The sequence below is a fragment of the Ranitomeya imitator genome, chromosome 5 (genome assembly GCF_032444005.1).
Source record: "Ranitomeya imitator isolate aRanImi1 chromosome 5, aRanImi1.pri, whole genome shotgun sequence".
Lineage (NCBI taxonomy): Eukaryota > Metazoa > Chordata > Amphibia > Anura > Dendrobatidae > Ranitomeya > Ranitomeya imitator.
Genome location: NC_091286.1, coordinates 331295667 through 331313681, shown reverse-complemented (window position 1 = coordinate 331313681; position 18015 = coordinate 331295667). Strand labels below are relative to the sequence as shown.

The 18015-nt window shown below is 43.6% G+C and overlaps 1 protein-coding gene across 1 annotated transcript in view; it reads right to left on the bottom strand.

Moving 5' to 3' along the window:
• Nucleotides 1-18015, bottom strand: part of MDN1 (midasin AAA ATPase 1) — a 335477-nt gene that overhangs the window by 181143 nt on the left and 136319 nt on the right. Inside the window, exons 35-46 of the mRNA XM_069726361.1 lie at nt 14543-14740; nt 14165-14373; nt 12824-12946; nt 12473-12670; nt 12195-12302; nt 11839-12027; nt 10968-11057; nt 10012-10275; nt 6798-7068; nt 6502-6661; nt 1972-2088; nt 1439-1644 (exon numbers count right to left, since the gene is read on the bottom strand). Of these exons, the coding sequence (XP_069582462.1) occupies nt 1439-1644; nt 1972-2088; nt 6502-6661; nt 6798-7068; nt 10012-10275; nt 10968-11057; nt 11839-12027; nt 12195-12302; nt 12473-12670; nt 12824-12946; nt 14165-14373; nt 14543-14740 (2133 nt within the window). The remainder of the gene's footprint in view (nt 1-1438; nt 1645-1971; nt 2089-6501; nt 6662-6797; nt 7069-10011; nt 10276-10967; nt 11058-11838; nt 12028-12194; nt 12303-12472; nt 12671-12823; nt 12947-14164; nt 14374-14542; nt 14741-18015) is intronic.

Genomic DNA, 18015 nt, shown 5'->3' with positions numbered 1-18015 from the left:
TACAGATGACCTCTATGTAGCAGAAATGCAGGGTTGCTTTGAACGCCGACCACAGGGTGGCGCTCAAAGCAATCGGCCATCAACAACCATAGAGGTCTCAAGGAGACCTCTGGTTGTTATGGCGATGCACTGCTGACCCCCGATCATGTGACGGGGGTCAGCAGTGCGAGCAATTCCGGCCGCGCGGCCGGGAGCGCTAGTTAAATGCCGCTGTCAGCGCTTGACGGCGGCATTTAACTAGTTAATGAGCGCAGGCGGATCGCGATTCCGCTCGCGCTCATTGCGCGCACATGTCAGCTGTACAAAACAGCTGACATGTCGCGGCTTTGAGGTGGGCTCACCGCCGGAGCCCACCTCAAAGCAGGGGATCTGCCAGCTGACGTACTATTCCGTCAGCTGGCAGAAAGGGGTTAAAGGGAATCTGTCTCATTTGACCTATCTAAACTATTAGTATTGGCTTACAGGTTATAGACTCCTGAGAAGAGTCACCCTTGCATACGTCGTATCAGATGCCTTGTTGATGAGAATCATCTTTTATCACTTTATGTAAATGAGCTCTTCCAGGCTATGGGGAGGATGTTGCCTGGATGATAACTCTGCCTCCAGAGATTATTTTACATGAAGGGGGAGTTACCAGTGTGAGACAATTAACTAAGGCCAGGTTCACATTGTGTTAAGTGCAGTTCGTTCAACGCATGTGTTAAACGGACTGCACAACGCAAGTGCCTTCTAAATATCGCGTTATGTGATCGCGCTAGCGCAGATGCTCCATCTGCTAGTCGTGACGAACCCCGAAAAGCTGCAGATCGCGTCCAAGGGTCTGTCACAGAATGACGGCACATCGCTAACGCATGCCAATTATGACATGCGCTAGCGATGCGCTACATAATGGCAGTCAATGAGTGCGCTAACACATCCGTTATATAACGTTAGTGCCGCTATGTAACGGACGCCGTCAGCGCATTGCCGCAATGTGAACCCGACCTAACACAGAACAGGAGAAATAAACCTTGTCTTCTGGTAAACAAATCTTTTGCATCTCCATGAGCTCTGCTGAATTGCAACAGTATTACAACCCTGTCTGCCTGTGAGATGGAAGCTGAGAGAAACCTGCAGATGTGTCAGTTATAACCACACACAGCTCTGCAGTGAGATGAGGAAAGCAGAGAGCGGCCATTACACTTTACAATGGTAATGCCCCCTTCTTGTAAAATAATCTCTGGAGGCAGACTTATCTTCCAGGCAACATCCTCCCAGAGCTTAGAAGAGGTCATTTATATAAAGTGATAAAAGATGATTTCTCAACAACATGGCATCTGATACAAGGCATACAGGGATGACTTTTTTCAGCATTTTATCATCCTTATGCCCATAGTAATACTTAAAAATGATGAAACTGCTCTATGATGGTACGTTAGCATCAGTCTCTTCTACTTACCAATTATGGTATCATTGATCTCTTTATGCACATGTTTCAAAGCATTGCATAAATCATCTCCAATCACGCCAAGACTGTTCAATAAAGTCTTAATGTCATAAGAATCCAGTGCAGAATCACCATCTTCATGTATGTATAGCTCAACACCACGATTCCTCATGGCTCTGGAGATTTCCCCATGAGCAGGATCCAGTGTCATAAAGAGTCTACAGAAAATAAAATATTTCAAACAAGTAAGACAAACTGAACTCAGTTTATTTAAAGAGATCTAAATTTAACAGAACGAAAGCTTGGCACCAACATGAGCCGAAATTCAGTTCTCAGCACTGCTGTAACTACCAAGAGTTAGAGCAGGTTCCAGAAGACAACGAGGAAAGGAGAGTGGAAGTGATCCTTACAGAAAACATGAGAACAGCCTCGAAAAATTAAAAAGCATTTTAGAAAAGTCTAAAGATACTCATTTTGCAATTTTCAAACTCTTTTTGGAAGACAAGGTATTTTTCCATATATTCTAGAACTACAGAAACATTCACCTGAAGTTAGGGTGCGGCACTATAGTGGGGATGGTTCCATCAATGACTCCTCGCTCACTGACAGCGAGTACTCCTCCAGGTTCAAGTAATGCATTGAGACGATCCAACACAGAGGAACTGTAAAAATAAAGTAAAAAATGAAGATAATTAAAAAGAAGACTTTGTTTGTAGAGTAGAGAATTACACCTTACTGTCATAGCATAATACCCATTAATGCATTGCAACCATTTTTTTTTTTTTAAAGCAGAGAACCATAAACATGCAACACACATTAATATATATATTAAATATTCCTCTTTAATAGAACCAGCAGACGCTCGCGACCGTGTGATGTTCTGTTCACTCCATGGGCAGTTTTCTCCCTTCCTTCCAAAGTAGAAGGCGTTCTAGCCTTGGATTGGCCTTGTCGGGCACGGTACGCTAACCTTATCCAGCTAAGCACAGATGTCCCATGGCACCACCCCCTGTCCCCGACCGTCTGTCAAAAGGTTACCCCCTTTCATCCCGCATAACCTCAGCTTCGTTTAACAAAGTGCCTGCTAAAACAGGGGTTCAGAGATTAAATGGTCTGTCCGATTGCAGTTCAGATTATGCTATATACAAAGAGGGGATGATATCTGCGTGTATCATTAGTGGCTCGTCCTTTAGCACAAGAGGAGTGTTTTTATCAGCAGTTTATTAATGTAGAACCAGGTGACCTATGAGCCATGATATTTTTTAAAGTTTAGCATTACCTGGAGATCTTACTTTCTTTGATGTGAAGAGAGGGACTTCCACCCAATTTTTATTTTTTATTTTCATTCTAGAATGGTTTCCCTTCTTCAGTGCTGTCTGGATGCAGACCTCAACCTAGTCTCCTTGAAGAGGCAGGTTTCCACTGTTTCAATGCGCTTTTAGTGCATGCAAGGTTAAAACTTTCCTCCAGACTCCCTGCATCCCTTACAGGTATTCAGTGGAACCTTAAGGTACCGTCACATTAAGCGACGCTGCAGCGATCTAGACAACGATCCCGATCGCTGCAGCGTCGCTGTGTGGTCGCTGGAGAGCTGTCACACAGACCGCTCTCCAGCGACCAACGATGCCGGTACCCTGGTAACCAGGGTAAACATCGGGTTACTAAGCGCAGGGCCGCGCTTAGTAACCCGATGTTTACCCTGGTTACCAGCGTAAACGTAAAAAAAAAAAACCAGTACATACTCACATTCCGGCGTCTGTCCTCTCCGGCGCTGTGCTTTCCTGCACTGTCAGCGCCGGCCAGCCGTAAAGCACAGCGGTGACGTCACCGCTGTGCTTTCCGGCCGCTGCGCTTACACAGTGCAGAGAAGCACCGCGCCGGGGGACAGACACCGGAATGTAAGTATGTAGTGTTTGTTTTTTTTTACATTTACGCTGGTAATTAGGGTAAACATCGGGTTACTAAGCGCGGCCCTGCGCTTAGTAACCCGATGTTTACCCTGGTTACCAGTGAAGACATCGCTGAATCGGCGTCACACACGCCGATTCAGCGATGTCTGCGGGAGGTCCAGCGACGAAATAAAGGTACCGTCACACTGAACGATATCGCTAGCGATCTGTGACGTTGCAGCGTCATGGCTAGCGATATCGTTCAGTTTGACAGGCAGCAGCGATCAGGATCCTGCTGTGACATCATTGGTCGGAGCAGAAAGTCCAGAACTTAATTTTGTCGCTGGATCTCCCGCAGACATCGCTGAATCGGCGTGTGTGACGCCAATTCAGCGATGTCTTCACTGGTAACCAAGGTAAACATCAGGTTACTAAGCGCAGGGCCGCGCTTAGTAACCCGATGTTTACCCTGGTTACCAGCGTAAACGTAAAAAAAACCAAACACTACATACTTACCATCCGCTGTCTGTCCTCCGGCGCTCTGCTTCTCTGAACTGTGAGCGCCGGCCAGCCGGAAAGCAGAGCACAGCGGTGACGTCACCGCTGTGCTTTCCGGCTGGCGCTCACAGTCAGTGCAGAGAAGCACAGCGCCGGGGGACGGACACCGAAAGGTAAGTATGTAGTGTTTGTTTTTTTTGTTTGTTTTTTTACGTTTACGCTGGTAACCAGGGTAAACATCGGGTTACTAAGTGCGGCCCTGCGCTTAGTAACCCGATGTTTACCCTGGTTACCAGGGGACCGGCATCGTTGGTCGCTGGAGAGCTGTCTGTGTGACAGCTCTCCAGCGACCATACAGCGACGCTGCAGCGATCGGCATCATTGTCTGGCTCGCTGCAGCGTCGCTAAATGTGACGGTACCTTAAAGTTCTGGACTTTCTGCGCCGACCAACGATGGCACAGCAGGATCCTGATCGCTGCTGTCTGTCAAACTGAACGATATCGCTAGCCAGGACGCTGCAACGTCACGGATCGCTAGCGATATCGTTCAGTGTGACGGTACCTTTAGGACCTCAAATCTGGTTATATGTGTGCTCCAAGAGTTAACCTAAGAGCCCCTACCCAGTATCTCTTCAAAATTCTTTTAATGCAAAGTGGCATTTCTGACGGCCATAACCTCCATTCGTAGCGTGTCTGAGTTGACTGATCTGTCCTGCAGAGCTCCCTTCATGTAATCTTTTCTTCCAAAGTCGGTTTTGACCCCCCCCCCCTCCTTTTGTCTGGTTAATCCCTAGGAGCATTCACTTTATTGTCTTAATCTGTATACAAAAAAACACGGCCTATCTTTCGGTTATAGAAGCCCTTCAGAGTTCCATGAGGTTAATACGGAGCAATTAGCAATTAATGTTTTTTTCCCCCTCATAGTATACATTTTCTTTACTTGATTATTTATAGGGATATCTGGAGGCGCATTTATAGCCTGCTCACCATTATTACACTGCATCAATGCCCCCTTAGTTAACACCACACAAAAAATCATCACTATATAAAAAAGGCTCATATCTATGGAACCATTTGGAAAATAAAAAAAATGAAAACTCAGGGTGGGGCACGAGGTCTGCAGGTGCAGAAGGATTAAAAGTAGGAGCAAAATCTGACCACTAGACTTAGATACAGGTTCCCTTTAAAGTTTTGCACATTACTACATGAACATAATGTCAGGTAGAAAAAAAAAACAAACAAGATTTCTGCGAGAGTACATTTTTGGGCATGTCCTGTTAAGAACGTGGGGTTGGAGCAAAGATTAGCAGAACGATGGTCCAGTAGCCAAATTAGTAGCTGAAAGACCGTAGCCATGTGAACCTCCTCTTACTTGCTGGCACCCCCGATGCCTCTTCTGATTAGAAAGCCACATGATGTGATTACATTGCAGTAAAATGCATAAATGATACGACACCTGGCTTACAAATTAGAAGAGGAAGAGACGGGGATACTGGTAAGTACCAGCACGTTCGCCAGACTATGGGACCAGCATATAAGGAGTACAGAGGCGGTTGCTTGACCATGATCCTGCAAATCCTTATGCTGAACTCTCGCTTCCAGCTTTAGGATTGAACACTCCGAGCATAGTGTGGAGATTTCCATTGTACGCCAGGGCAACGCAGCACTAGCACTATGAAATGCCATTTCCAGCTGTTTAAAACTTTAATGGCAGACATATTTGTCAAGTTCACCACGTGCAGCTAATGTAGTTTGCCATGCATAGAGGAAAAACAATGACTCCGACACATCAAGATCGGCATTGTTCACGAAAGTCTTGTAGAGGGGGCATGTTGGAGTTAGACACTCCTGATTCTATTAATGACTCAGCAATATCAAAATCGGTGTGTGACTTTCCATAAACGTTACTCCTGTCATTGACTGGAGTAAAAATTGTGGGGAAGGTACGCCGCAGCTTGTCATGAATTAGACAAGTAGGGGTCGCCATATGGCATTTTGGCCAAGCTGGATGAAAATAGAGTGAAAATTCAGAACGTTGCAAATTTTGCGACTTTTCAGAGCATTTTAAGCAAGATTTCTCGTGTAATTGCCTTGATGAATCTGAGCCAATGGATTCAATAATCACAGTGTCCTACAATAAGGCTCAATGTGGAAAAACAGGGGGCTAAGGACCCCCTCTCTTGATTAGTGGGTGTTCCAAGCCATCAGGGGACAGATAAGCGAGACATCAATTGTAGGAAAAACTTTTATTGTTTTTGTTTTTTTTTAGTAATGCTACTGTATGTAAGCCACTGTGACCTGGTTCAGATATGATGTGCCTGTTCCATTTTATTATGTGCTGGTAAATAAAATTGGGTTAGTGTCATATGGTTCATAGTGTGGCATAACGCATAAATATAATATTTCACCCATTATTCAGTGTGGGGCTAGATGGTGCATCCTCTGTATATTACTGCAATAGATGAGCTTTAAACTTACTCTTCATGATTATGTTAGCTTGGGGAGATTCATTATTATCAAAAAAATTACATTATATCTCTCAGAAGGGGAGAAAAACCACGAGCGGAAAAAAAATTCACCTGGTTATAATTAGTCTAAGAAATTGCATCTAAATTCTACAATCAAGCAACTATCAAGACATTTGCCAGCAATTCTGAAGCCCAAAAAGGCCAATTGAATAAAACATACCTACAAAAGTTGACATTGTCCATCAGAAGCCAGTCTCCTGCACGCAGAGACTGTACCAAAATGCCATCGACCCACTCAAATGTTCCACCAGTCTGTCCCTCTACAGAATGAAGGAGCTGATCCTTAAAATTGCGTAAACTTTCCAAAATGGCTGTAAATTCTGAAAATAAAAACCACACGCTTCAGGTAACAATAAAATCAGTAACATGTTTATTATTTTAATTTTTTTCTCCTCCACCATCTGAAGTTTTACGGTGCACAGAACATGTATGTTCAGAAAACAGAAATTTGCACACCTGCTTTCGAGAAGGAGTTGAGTTTTCCATTCAGCTTCTGGATTTGCACAAGTAAAGCATCTAGCTTGTTCAGCACCTCAGTAGAAACGCCATGCCCTTCATCTAGCATAGATTTGGCATTGTGTGAGAGATTTAAATTGCTCCAGGAACGCAACAAAATTTCAGTTTCATCTGGAGATATGTCTGTAGCAAGAAGACTATCCCTTAACAACGTTACCACTGCATTCCAAACCTGTTCAAGGAACTGCTGCCACGGTCTGTTGATATCAGCCTAAAATGTTAATATGAAGATAAGTTAATAAGAAGACGTTTCCAATATATAATATTTTAGTTGGTCACTTTAAAAAGCATAAATAATCTTAATGTAAGGGTAGGTGCAGACATTGCGGATTCCATTGCGGATTTTTCTGCGCGGGTTCTGCAGAACCCGCAGGTAAAACGCCCTGCGTTTTACCTGTGGATTACCTGCGGATTTGGTGCAGTTTTTGTGTGGATTTCACCTGCGTTTTTACACCTGCGGATTCTTATAATGGAAAAGGTGTAAAACGCTGTGGAATCCGCACAAAGAATTGACATGCTGCGGAAAATAAACCGCAGCGTTTCCGCGTGGTATTTTCCGCAGCATGTGCACTGCGGATTTGGTTTTCCATAGGTTTATATGGTACTGTACACCGCATGGAAAACTGCTGCGGATCCGCATGGCCAAATCCGCGGCGGATCAGCAGCCAAATCCTAAACGTGTGCACATACCCTTAAAGGGGATCTGTGAGCAGGATTTCACCCCTAAACTATTTGTGTGCACTTGTACCTCTTTCAAAGACAAGCCTAGCAATACCTTTACATTGCCAGCCTGTTCCTTCTTGAATCAGAAATCAATGTTCACATTGATATGCAAATGAGGCTGAAGGACTATGGTAGATCTGGAGCCTGTGTCACTCCAGGTCTATTTCCTGGGCAGTGTCGGCTCCACCTGCTCGATTAACAGTCCCAATTCGTGAGCTCAGACAAAAGAAGCCATCAGTCAAGCAGAAGGCGGCAGCACTGGGCAAGGAATAGACCTGGGGTGACAGATTTCAGATCCACTAATAACTATTTAGTTTCATTTCCATATCAATTCACAGGTCGATATCTCAAAAAACAGAAGAACAGATTGGAAATATAAATGTATTGCTGGACTTTGCTTTGAAAGAGCTACATGCTCATATAAATAGTAAACCGTCACCGGAGTAGTGAACCAATGGATACTCTAAAAACCAAACCTAAAAAACAGTGGCAAGATAGCATTTTTTTTCCCTTCATTATATCACCTCACTTGTCATTTAACGGTTTTCCAGTAGTACAGTGAATAATGGTCATTCAGAACTACAACTTGTCCTATAAAATGCAAGCCCCTGTGTGGCTATGTTAACAGAAGGGGAAAAAAACTTCTGCCCTAGAGTATGTTTTCCCTCTGACAGCATGGGGAACACAGAGCGTTTTGTAAATGAAAATTACATAGCAATTGTTCAATATATCCCTACAAATCTCTGCATCTACAATCATGAGAGAAAACTTTTAACCCCAAATCACATATGTATATGTGAAGATGATCACGTATGGAGGGTGCTCAGGAACTCAACTCTCAACGTGCGGCAGATACCGGCTACGCTAAATAGCCGGCATGTAACAGCTGTGGCCAAACCTAAGCTATGGTAGCCCTGACAGTGGTGTTTGACAGCCGGGGGCTTGATGAGAGCCCCCAATGCTGCCATCTTGGTACTCCTCAGGCCTAGGTGAAGCTTGAAACAACAATGTGATTTTCACTACATAATGCAATCCACTGGTATTATAGTATACATTAATACAAGCAATCAAATCCCCCCACCCTTCTCCCTAATAAAAAATAAATATATCTGTCATCGCCGTGTTCATAAAAGTCTGATCAAAAAGAGGATTTTTGGCACTGTAAAGTCCCTTTCTTGTAGCCTTCATTGGGTTGACACAGGAAACCATGGATGTATGCCAATGCTGCAGCTGGGAGGATGACACTAAGAACTACACTTAAAAGAAGAAGTCAGATCCTCCATTGCAAAATACATCTGTAGATTCCAGACTAAACCAGTTTAGCTTAGTGTCAAATAAGAGGAAGACAGGCTGGAGGCCCAGACCTGTCTCCGCCTACGGTATTTTGACCTAATCAGTAAACGACGTAACAAGAGGGAAAAAAAAGATTGAAAATGCCAGAATTGCGTATTTTGGTCTCGTATCTGATTCTGGTCGACTCTGACTACAAAGTGTCCTGGACCAATGGCTACAAAACCAGCCTAAATCATCCCTACATCACAGTGTTTGACATTCGGCATAAGACGAATGTGCTGATGATTATTTTCACCAAACATGGCATAGGGCATTATGGCTAAACATCTACACTTGCTCTCATCTATCCTAAGAACATTGTCCAAGAAGCCTTTTGGTTGGTTAACATGCAACTTGGCACCTTGTTGCCATGTTCTTTTAAGACAGAAGAGGCTTTCGCTTGGCAACACTCAAACAAGCAGTTTTTCTGCCAGCTAACTGCGGCGTTTAGAGTCAGAGCTGTATCTCTAGGGGTTTTTTTCTCCATTTCGCTGAGAGATTGGTCTGAGCTTGGGGTGGACTTGCTGGGACACTTTTCAACTGTATTGAATGTTCTCAACTTGTGAATAATCTTTCTCACAGTAGAATAACGAAATTCAATTTTCGGGGAAATGTCTTATAATCTTTCAGACTGACGGGCAGCAACAATCACTTCTCGAATATCATTGCTGATGGCTTCCCTCATTGGCATTTTTTAAGTTATCTGAACGCTCCAGACCAGCCAATTGCCAACACTTCTATCTTTGTTGAAGTTGTCACGCTTGTCAATGAAGAATCAAAAGCAATTCCTATGGTATGCATAATTTTTCATGATAATACATTGTAATCTGTCACCTGCTGTTGTCATCTGAGATTGTATTATCTAATTTTAAGTCCTTCGAAGGACAAGGTTTATTTCTTTATTGTATACGGATATGTAAAACACAACGCAAAGAGGGTGTACTTCGTTTTTCCTCATGACTGAATAAATCTATATATTAACAATTTCAAGGCAAAAACATAATTATAACACATCTGATACACTTGGTAACCAACTGATTACACTTAAAAATCTAAGTAGGTAGATTACTTTCAAATGTAATTTACAGAGTTTTAGTACCTGCTCGAATCCACCAAGAAGCTCTGTGGTGTCCATAGCACTATTCATTGCCATGATGTTCAATTTATTTCCTGTCAAAAGGGCCAACAGCTGAACAAGGCTGGTCTTCCCCACAGCTGCAGGGCCTACAAGTATAACCATCCAGCCCATTTCTACGCATTTCATTACTGGTTCAAGGGATTGAAGGGAGTGGTGGAGAAGAGATAGGTGCTGGCGTTTAGTTGTAGAGCAACTTGGACCACGAGGAAGAACAGAAAAGCCAACCTGATGTATGAAGGCACAAAAAACAATGGTAAGGTAGAATATTTCTGACATTTCAATTATTGAAAGAACTATTGGAATAACCTTTAGGAAATCAAAGTTGAGAAGAGGACGAAAAACACAAGGCTTTTACATCAAATGTGTGTAGTTCGGTAATCATTTCATCTAGATACAGTTACAGGTTACTGTCTTCATGTTCAATCATGAAACAAAAGATTAAAGAAAGTTATATTTAAAGAGTTCGTCCAACAGCAAAATAATAAAAAGGCAAACTCGCCTTCCAGCAGCCCCGCCGATCCTGCGCAGGCCACGTCGGAGGTCTCCGCCAGCTGTCTGCCCTGTCCCAAAGTCACAGCAAGGCTGCAGCCTGTAATTGGTTGCAATGATCATGTGACTACAAGAACCCGTCATGGTCATCTAGTCTTCTGGAGCCAGCGAAGACCCTTACTGCCTGAACTGGATCTGCGGCAGGCTGAAAGGCCCAGCAAGCCTAATCAGTCCATTCCTTATGTATGACGGTCAGACAACTCCCTTTAAAATATATTCATCTGTTACACATAAATCAGTGAAAGAAGACCTATCTTAGAATACAAAAGTCTCCTTCCCTTGAGTACAACCCTAATGCTTTCCAACCTAGAGCATGAGGTTATTCAAACGATCATATAATATGGCAACAATTCACATTGCAGATTTACCTGTATATTTTGAGGACTGATGTGAAAATGTCGTGTTCCCAAGTAAGGGGCATTTTCTTCTCCAAATACTGCCACATAAAGAGAAATAAGCTACAATAAAAGATTAAAAAGGAATAGACTAGTTAAGCCTTTTTAATAGAAAATAAAATACATTAAAGTTTCATAAGCTACATAAAAAGAAACACTTTAGAATGTTGGTATGAGCAATACTCCTGACTTGCACATTAAACTATCAATGTTTAGCTTATTGGAACTGACAGCTTCTGCAGATCCCCCACACGGCCACCATATATTTATCTATATCTTTAGGATCTCTGCCTCCATGACATTTTGCAGTTAGCCGGGTGTACGCACCATTGCATCGTCAGCGCCCTGCAAATGTGTAGGGAGGCAGTGGTGACACAGGACAGGGCCAGCCACCTGATTTGCAGTGACGGTAGTTATGGATGGCTGTGCGCTGTGTCACCACTGCCCTAATGGCCACGCACAGTGAGCATACATCCGGCTTACTGCACAGAGATTTCCAAACAGCTGGCAGTGACACCACTTTTGCCAATCACATTCCACATGGGTGTGATAAAATGACTAGCGGGATAATTAGGGTTATCATCACTCCCGCGACTCATTAAACACTATATTGCAACTGCAGTTATAAAACAATTTGGGGGGAGGAGGGGGCCATACATAGTAATTCACAAGACTATTAAAAGGGCATGTTAGGAAAGGTATAGAATAGTAATACATACAATACATGGTGGCGGTTTGGGGGCCCTGGAGAAACGGTCAGGTTCCATTTAACATAATATGGGCGCAGAAACTGTGTCTAAAATAGTGCAAATTGTCAAGTTCTTCAGTACCCGTCAACACTAACCTTTTGTCGATCCTCTTTAGACCTCATTCGTTCACCATAAACCAGAAATACATGTTGGGATGGATCATAATTTCCAAGTGATTGATCGTGCAACATAAGATTACACCATCGAAACAGATCCCTCAAATTAAACTCCCATGGTCCTCCTTTTTGGCCCCATTTTCTCTCAGTCATAACTTCCAAGTCAATCTAAGGCAGGGACAAAGCACATTTTGTATAAATTTGTTTAGAAATCGTAGACAGCTTGTGGCCATGTAACATATCGGAGAAGAAAAAAAAAAAAACAGTTTACCAAACTAAATATAATAAATATTTAAAAATATATACACACAGAAATAAATAAGTCAAATATATACCTGGTTATTGAATGCAACAATTTTATCAATGATGTCTTCACCCAAGGCAGGAAAGAGAGAAAAAGCTATGAACTGCATATCAGATGATGAAAGTTGATCCACAAAGACCTAAACAACAAAATCACAAATAAAGCAACATAGCGAAGCACGGAAAACCACGCCATATAGCACCAGACACAATACGAGCCCATACTTTTGAGCACTAAAATAACGCTTTGCAGTAATGGAACTAATTGCTACTGACCGTTTTCATGGCAAAATCCATAAAACACACAAACCTGAGTAAACCTGTTCAAAAAGGATCGTGGAAGTCCTTTCCGACCACCTCCTTGACGAAAGGGGTTCTGGCAACCAAAGATCTTTGTTTTTTTATGTTGCACTTGAAAGCTCATGCCAAGTTCTGGGACGTACACCTCGGCACGGTGGTCAAAGCATGCATTGAGTCCTTCTAGCACAGACTGAGATGCCAGATTAAGCTGGTGGAAAAAAAAAAAAAAAAAATCAGAATTATGACATAATGAATGATACTGCATACTATGCTTCACTTCCTGCACTGTGCATCTAGCATGGTGATAGTCCTGAAAATAAGCAGTGTAGTAAAAGGCTACAATATCGAGTAATATACTTACTTCATCTAGTACAATCCAATGTCCTGCCTTTAAAGCTGAAAGAAGCGGTCCATCACGCCAAGCAAATTCACCACCTTTGCCTCCTTCAATTGGAAGGTCAGTACCAAATAAATCGGTCACATCCTTCAGAAAAGAAAAAAATAAACAGTAGTAAAAAAAATTTGTACAATTCCTAAAATATAAACACAACCACACTGACAAATTTACAATTTGTACTGGCTTAAAGGAATTGTCCAGTCTTAAAGAAGTTGTCCACATCTCTGACTTCGTCCTCATGTTCAATTTGTCCAAAGGCGGGGACAGTGATGCCAAAAAAAAAACACATGACAGCCCCAGGGAGATGGAGAGCGAGTGCCGACACCGTGGGAACAGCGCCAGCATGGGAGGCGAGAATAAGCTTTTTTATTTTATCATGGCCAAGCGTTTGGTATGAGAAGAGGTTGTCCTAGTAATAGACAATCCCTTTAAGTTACAAGTTTGCAGTCAGTATTTGACCAGTGAATCCTCACATGGAGCTCATGGCGGAAGCGGGTGATGGGACCACAAGTATGCAGTTTTCATACTTCCGGCCACATGCTAACCAGATTGTATCCAGCAGGGCTGTGGAGTCAGTAAGCCAAACCTCAGACTTCTCAATTTCCATGACACCGACTCTACCAAAATGGGCTCCGACTCCACAGCCCTGGTATCCAACCTTGCTCAAAACACTTGCATTGAGTGACGCTGTGCCCATCTAGTCGGCACACGACAGCATGTATACAAATCGCATACTTGTGGCCATACGCCTGTGCTGCTCTCTATGTCTGCACCAGAGAGAATCATCACAGCGTGCAGTGTGCTCAATGTTAGGATTCACAAGTCTGCAGTTACAAACGGTGAGTGCAAACTTGTAGCTTAATATCGGACAACCCCTTTAACAGCTATTCAGAATAACTGGGAACTCCCCAACCCAAAGGTTTAGTTTTTACAAAAAATAGAAACCTATATAAAACTGCAATTGTATCATTTGATGTAATAGCAAAAATGCCAGGATCGCCCAATGGATTTATCACCTAGGATTTCAACGCAACGTTTCCTGAAACTGTCGCCACAAACAATATAAACCAATCTGACCGGCTCCTCCTGAGGATCAGACACTATCTTCAACGGGAGAGGTTCCCTTTAAGATGGGCTCAATACATTGAGAATACAATCTTTACAGAAGAAATATTAACCAATTTATTTCTCTATAGCAAAAATACAGAAACCAGAAAAATGTGTCACCAGAGGTTGAAATATTAAAAACCCTTCCATTGTCCAGGTTTACTTCAGCTTTTTTAGAAAATAATGACAGGTCTTTACCGTTTGTTCGGAAAGGTTAATCCGAACAAGATGATTTCCAGACGCTTTGGCCAACGCAGTGACCAGGCTGGTCTTGCCAACACCTGGGGACCCCTCTAATAAAATGGGTTTGTTGAGTTGCATCGCCCTCAGCAGCCTCTGTGCATTCATTGAAGTGGTTTCTGAATTCAGTGTATATTCATTCAAAGCATCTTCATGAAATATGGGACCTTGAGGAACAGAAACCGAAAAACACTCATTGTGGCTTTATAAATCAATTTACAACCTACGCAGTCTACAGAAAAAGTATTTATTACATACAGTTTGGAATCAAGAAGGACCTTGACCAGCACAGAATCTGTAAGGTAACAAAAAGACACTAAATCCTGTGTCCACTACCTCTGGGTATGTAGAAGGGCTCAATCCCAAACAAGCTTTCCAAATAATTAATCTTCCGCTCTATGGTTCCCTCATACATCTGTAGGTCGAATTCCACCTCTTCAGTAATGTCGACAATAGCAGAGAGCTTCTCATGTAAGAAACGTATGCATTGCTGCCTGACAGATGTGGCAGAAGCCGAAGAGCTAAATGTAGTGCCTACAACAGAAATAGGAAGCGCAAAAGACGTATTACAAAAATTTAAGAGGAAGACATAATCGAGCATGTTTTCTTAAAATAAAAACCTCACAATGTGTGAAGATTATGAGTGGGGCTGTCCATTGGTCAGACAATCCCATCTCTATCACTAGGCTTCCCCCAAGTAATATTATATATATACACACACTCACCTCCTATGCAGAGGCCTTGCAGTTATGTCAGCGCTAGCTCTCCTGACGGTTTGTGCGACATGGTCACACGGTCCCTACAGCCTATCAGCGACCTCTTGTCTGTCACCTCCTTCAAGCAAATCTGACATCTGGAGGAAGACAGAGCAGTGGCTGCTCTCCGAACGTCAGATTTGCCAGAAAGGAGGCGAGAGACAAAAAGTCGATGATTATGTCACACGAACCCTCTGCCAATGTCACACAAGCCCCAGAAGAGCAGGCGCTAACACCGCTGGAATGGCATCCACACAGGAGGAGAGTATAGCGGTTATTTTAATTGAGAAAAACACAGTGATTGAGAAGAGGTTGTCCAAGCAGCGAACAACCCCTTTAATGTTATTTTTCTATTTAAGAGAATCTGTCTCTAACCGAGCGTAGAATAATATAGGGGCAGAGACACTGACTCCACCGATGACTTGATGCAGTTTTGATAAAATCACTGTTTTATCTGCATCAGATCTCCCGACAGTACAAGCCCGTCCACACCACTGATTAATAATATTTATTTTTATATAGCGCTAACATATTCCGCAGCGCTTTACAGGTTGCACACATTATCATCGCTGTCCCCGACGGGACTCACAATCTGAATTCCTATCAGTATGTCTTTAGAATGTGGGGGGAAACCAGAGTGCCCGGAGGAAACCCATGCAAAAACAGGGAGAACATACAAACTCCTTGCAGATGTTGTCCCTGGTGGGATTCGAACCCAGGACTCCAGCTCTGCAAAGCTACAGTCCTAACCACTGAGCCACCGTGCTGCCCATTTGCATGGCACTCTGCATAGGCAGAAGGCGGCAGGGTTATAAGAGCAGGGTTATAAAGAGCTCATGAATATGGAGGACTGTAAGGCAGAAGTTTTACTCTTCCTCTAGTGATAAAATCACTTATTTGAGAAATGATCAAAACTACAGCAAACAGCTTAAAGGGCCACTGTCACCCCCTCCAGCCGTTATAAACTAAAAGAGCCACCTTGTGCAACAGTAAAGCTGCATTCTACCAAGGTGGCTCTTTTAGTTTTTGTTGCGGTTATTCCCAAAATAAAGGTATTTATAATTTTGCCCAAATACCTGTCTGAACCCCCCTCTTTGAAGCGCCAAACTGCCATTAGTCATATCTTCTGGGGCGCTGGTCGCCGCCCCCTCAGCGCTGTTTTTCTCTGAAATCCGGCGCCTGCGCTGTTCTCTTCTTCCTGGGGCAGGCGCATTGAACATTGGCCGTCTGACCTCACCTGCTGGGTTGCAGACAGAGCCTGTGTGGGCAGTGCGGCCACCCAGCTACTGAATCCCAGCCTCGCAGTGTGTTATGCATTATGCACAGTGCGGGGCTGGGATTCCTGGGCAAGCTCACTGCGCCTGCCCCAGGCAGTAGAGAACAGCGCAGGCGCCGGATTTCAGAGAAAAACAGCGCTGAGGGGGCGTCGACCAGCGCCCCAGAAGATATGACTGACGGCAGTTGGGCGCTTCAAAGAGGGGGGTCTGGTTACTACAAATCATTCTGGGGGACGGTTGGAGAACTCTAGTTTGCACCCCTGAGCAATTACCTGCAGAATCCAAGAATTTAGGGACATTTTCTGCCAACCCCCTAGAAATTTCTGTAACCGACCTCCCACCTTGATGCCATTTGTTTGGCTTTCCTGCACCTGTACTTGGGAAGCTGGATTCTCTACCTTTTCCACCCTTGGGATAGGACCACCTCCCCGATTTCCCTTTCCCTTTGTAGTCTGTCCTCTGACCAAGTCGGGATTTACGAAAGGGTTGGAACTTTTTTGTGTTTTCCTCAGGGAACCCTTTCTTTTTATCTGAAGCTTTTTCTAAAATGTCAACTAGAAGAGGCCCAAATACTTTACTCCCTGAGAATGGGATTCCACACAGTTTATTTTTTGATTGGATATCCCCTGACCAAGTCTTTAGCCAGATAGCTCTTCTGGCCGCGTTGGACAAAGACTCGCTTCTGGCGGCGAAGCGTACAGATTCTGCTGAAGCGTCCGCCATAAAGCCTGTTGCGAGTTTTCGTACTGGAAGGGATTTGATAATAACATCTCTAGAAGTCTTAGCTTTGAGATGCTCCTCCAAATCGTTTATCCACAAATGCATGGACCTGGCTACCGAAGTTGCCGCTATATTGGCCCGTATTATTGCCGCCGAGGATTCCCAAGTTCTCTTGAGCAGTCCATCTGCCTTGTGATCCATTGGATCTTTTAAAGCGGAAGAGTCTTCAATTGGAATTGACGTCTTCTTTGCCACCTTTGCTATTGGCACATCTATCTTGGGAACTTCATCCCACACCTTAATATCCTCTGGATTATAGGGTAAACGGAGTCTGAAGTCTCTAAGAACTACTAGTTTCTTTTCTGCTTCCTGCCACTCCTCCAAAATCATGGAACGGATATGATTGTTTAATGGAAACACTTTTGTGACTTGAGCATGTAAACCGCCAAACATTTCATCCTGAATTGAGGTCTCCTCAGGCGTATTCTGTAACTGCATGGTGCTATGTACAGCATGTTGGAGTTCATCCGTATCTGCCGCTGAGATACCTCTTTCCTCTTCCTAATGGTTCCTCTCTTCCTTCTTCAACTGAATCCTCTTCCTCCGAAGAAGGACTAGAGTCTCTGGGTCTATTCCGCGATGTTTGCGGTTCCATCTGGCTGGTGTGGGGAAGATTCAGGCTCGAGATGGATGCCTGAACTTCCTGACGTATCATTGTTCTCATATTACTTAACAAAGAAGTCTGTTCTCCAACGATTTTGGATGTGCACGACTTGCATAGTGGCTTTCGCCAATTTTCTGGGAATTTAGCTGCACAAATAGGGCATATACTTTTTCCGGATTTTTTCTTTTTAGGCGTAGGGACGGGAGGCTCAGCCTAAAACACATAGAGATCCTGATATGTAGGGGAGTAGGGGAAAGGATAAGAAGCTTTGTGGTATGGCTTTGATTTAGCCCACTCACGTGTCCCAGTGGCTGATCTGGCCCCTCAGGTCTGGCTGCCTCCTCCATTGTAGTGATACCTTAGCCGGGGTGCACCTTATCAGGATGGCCGGCG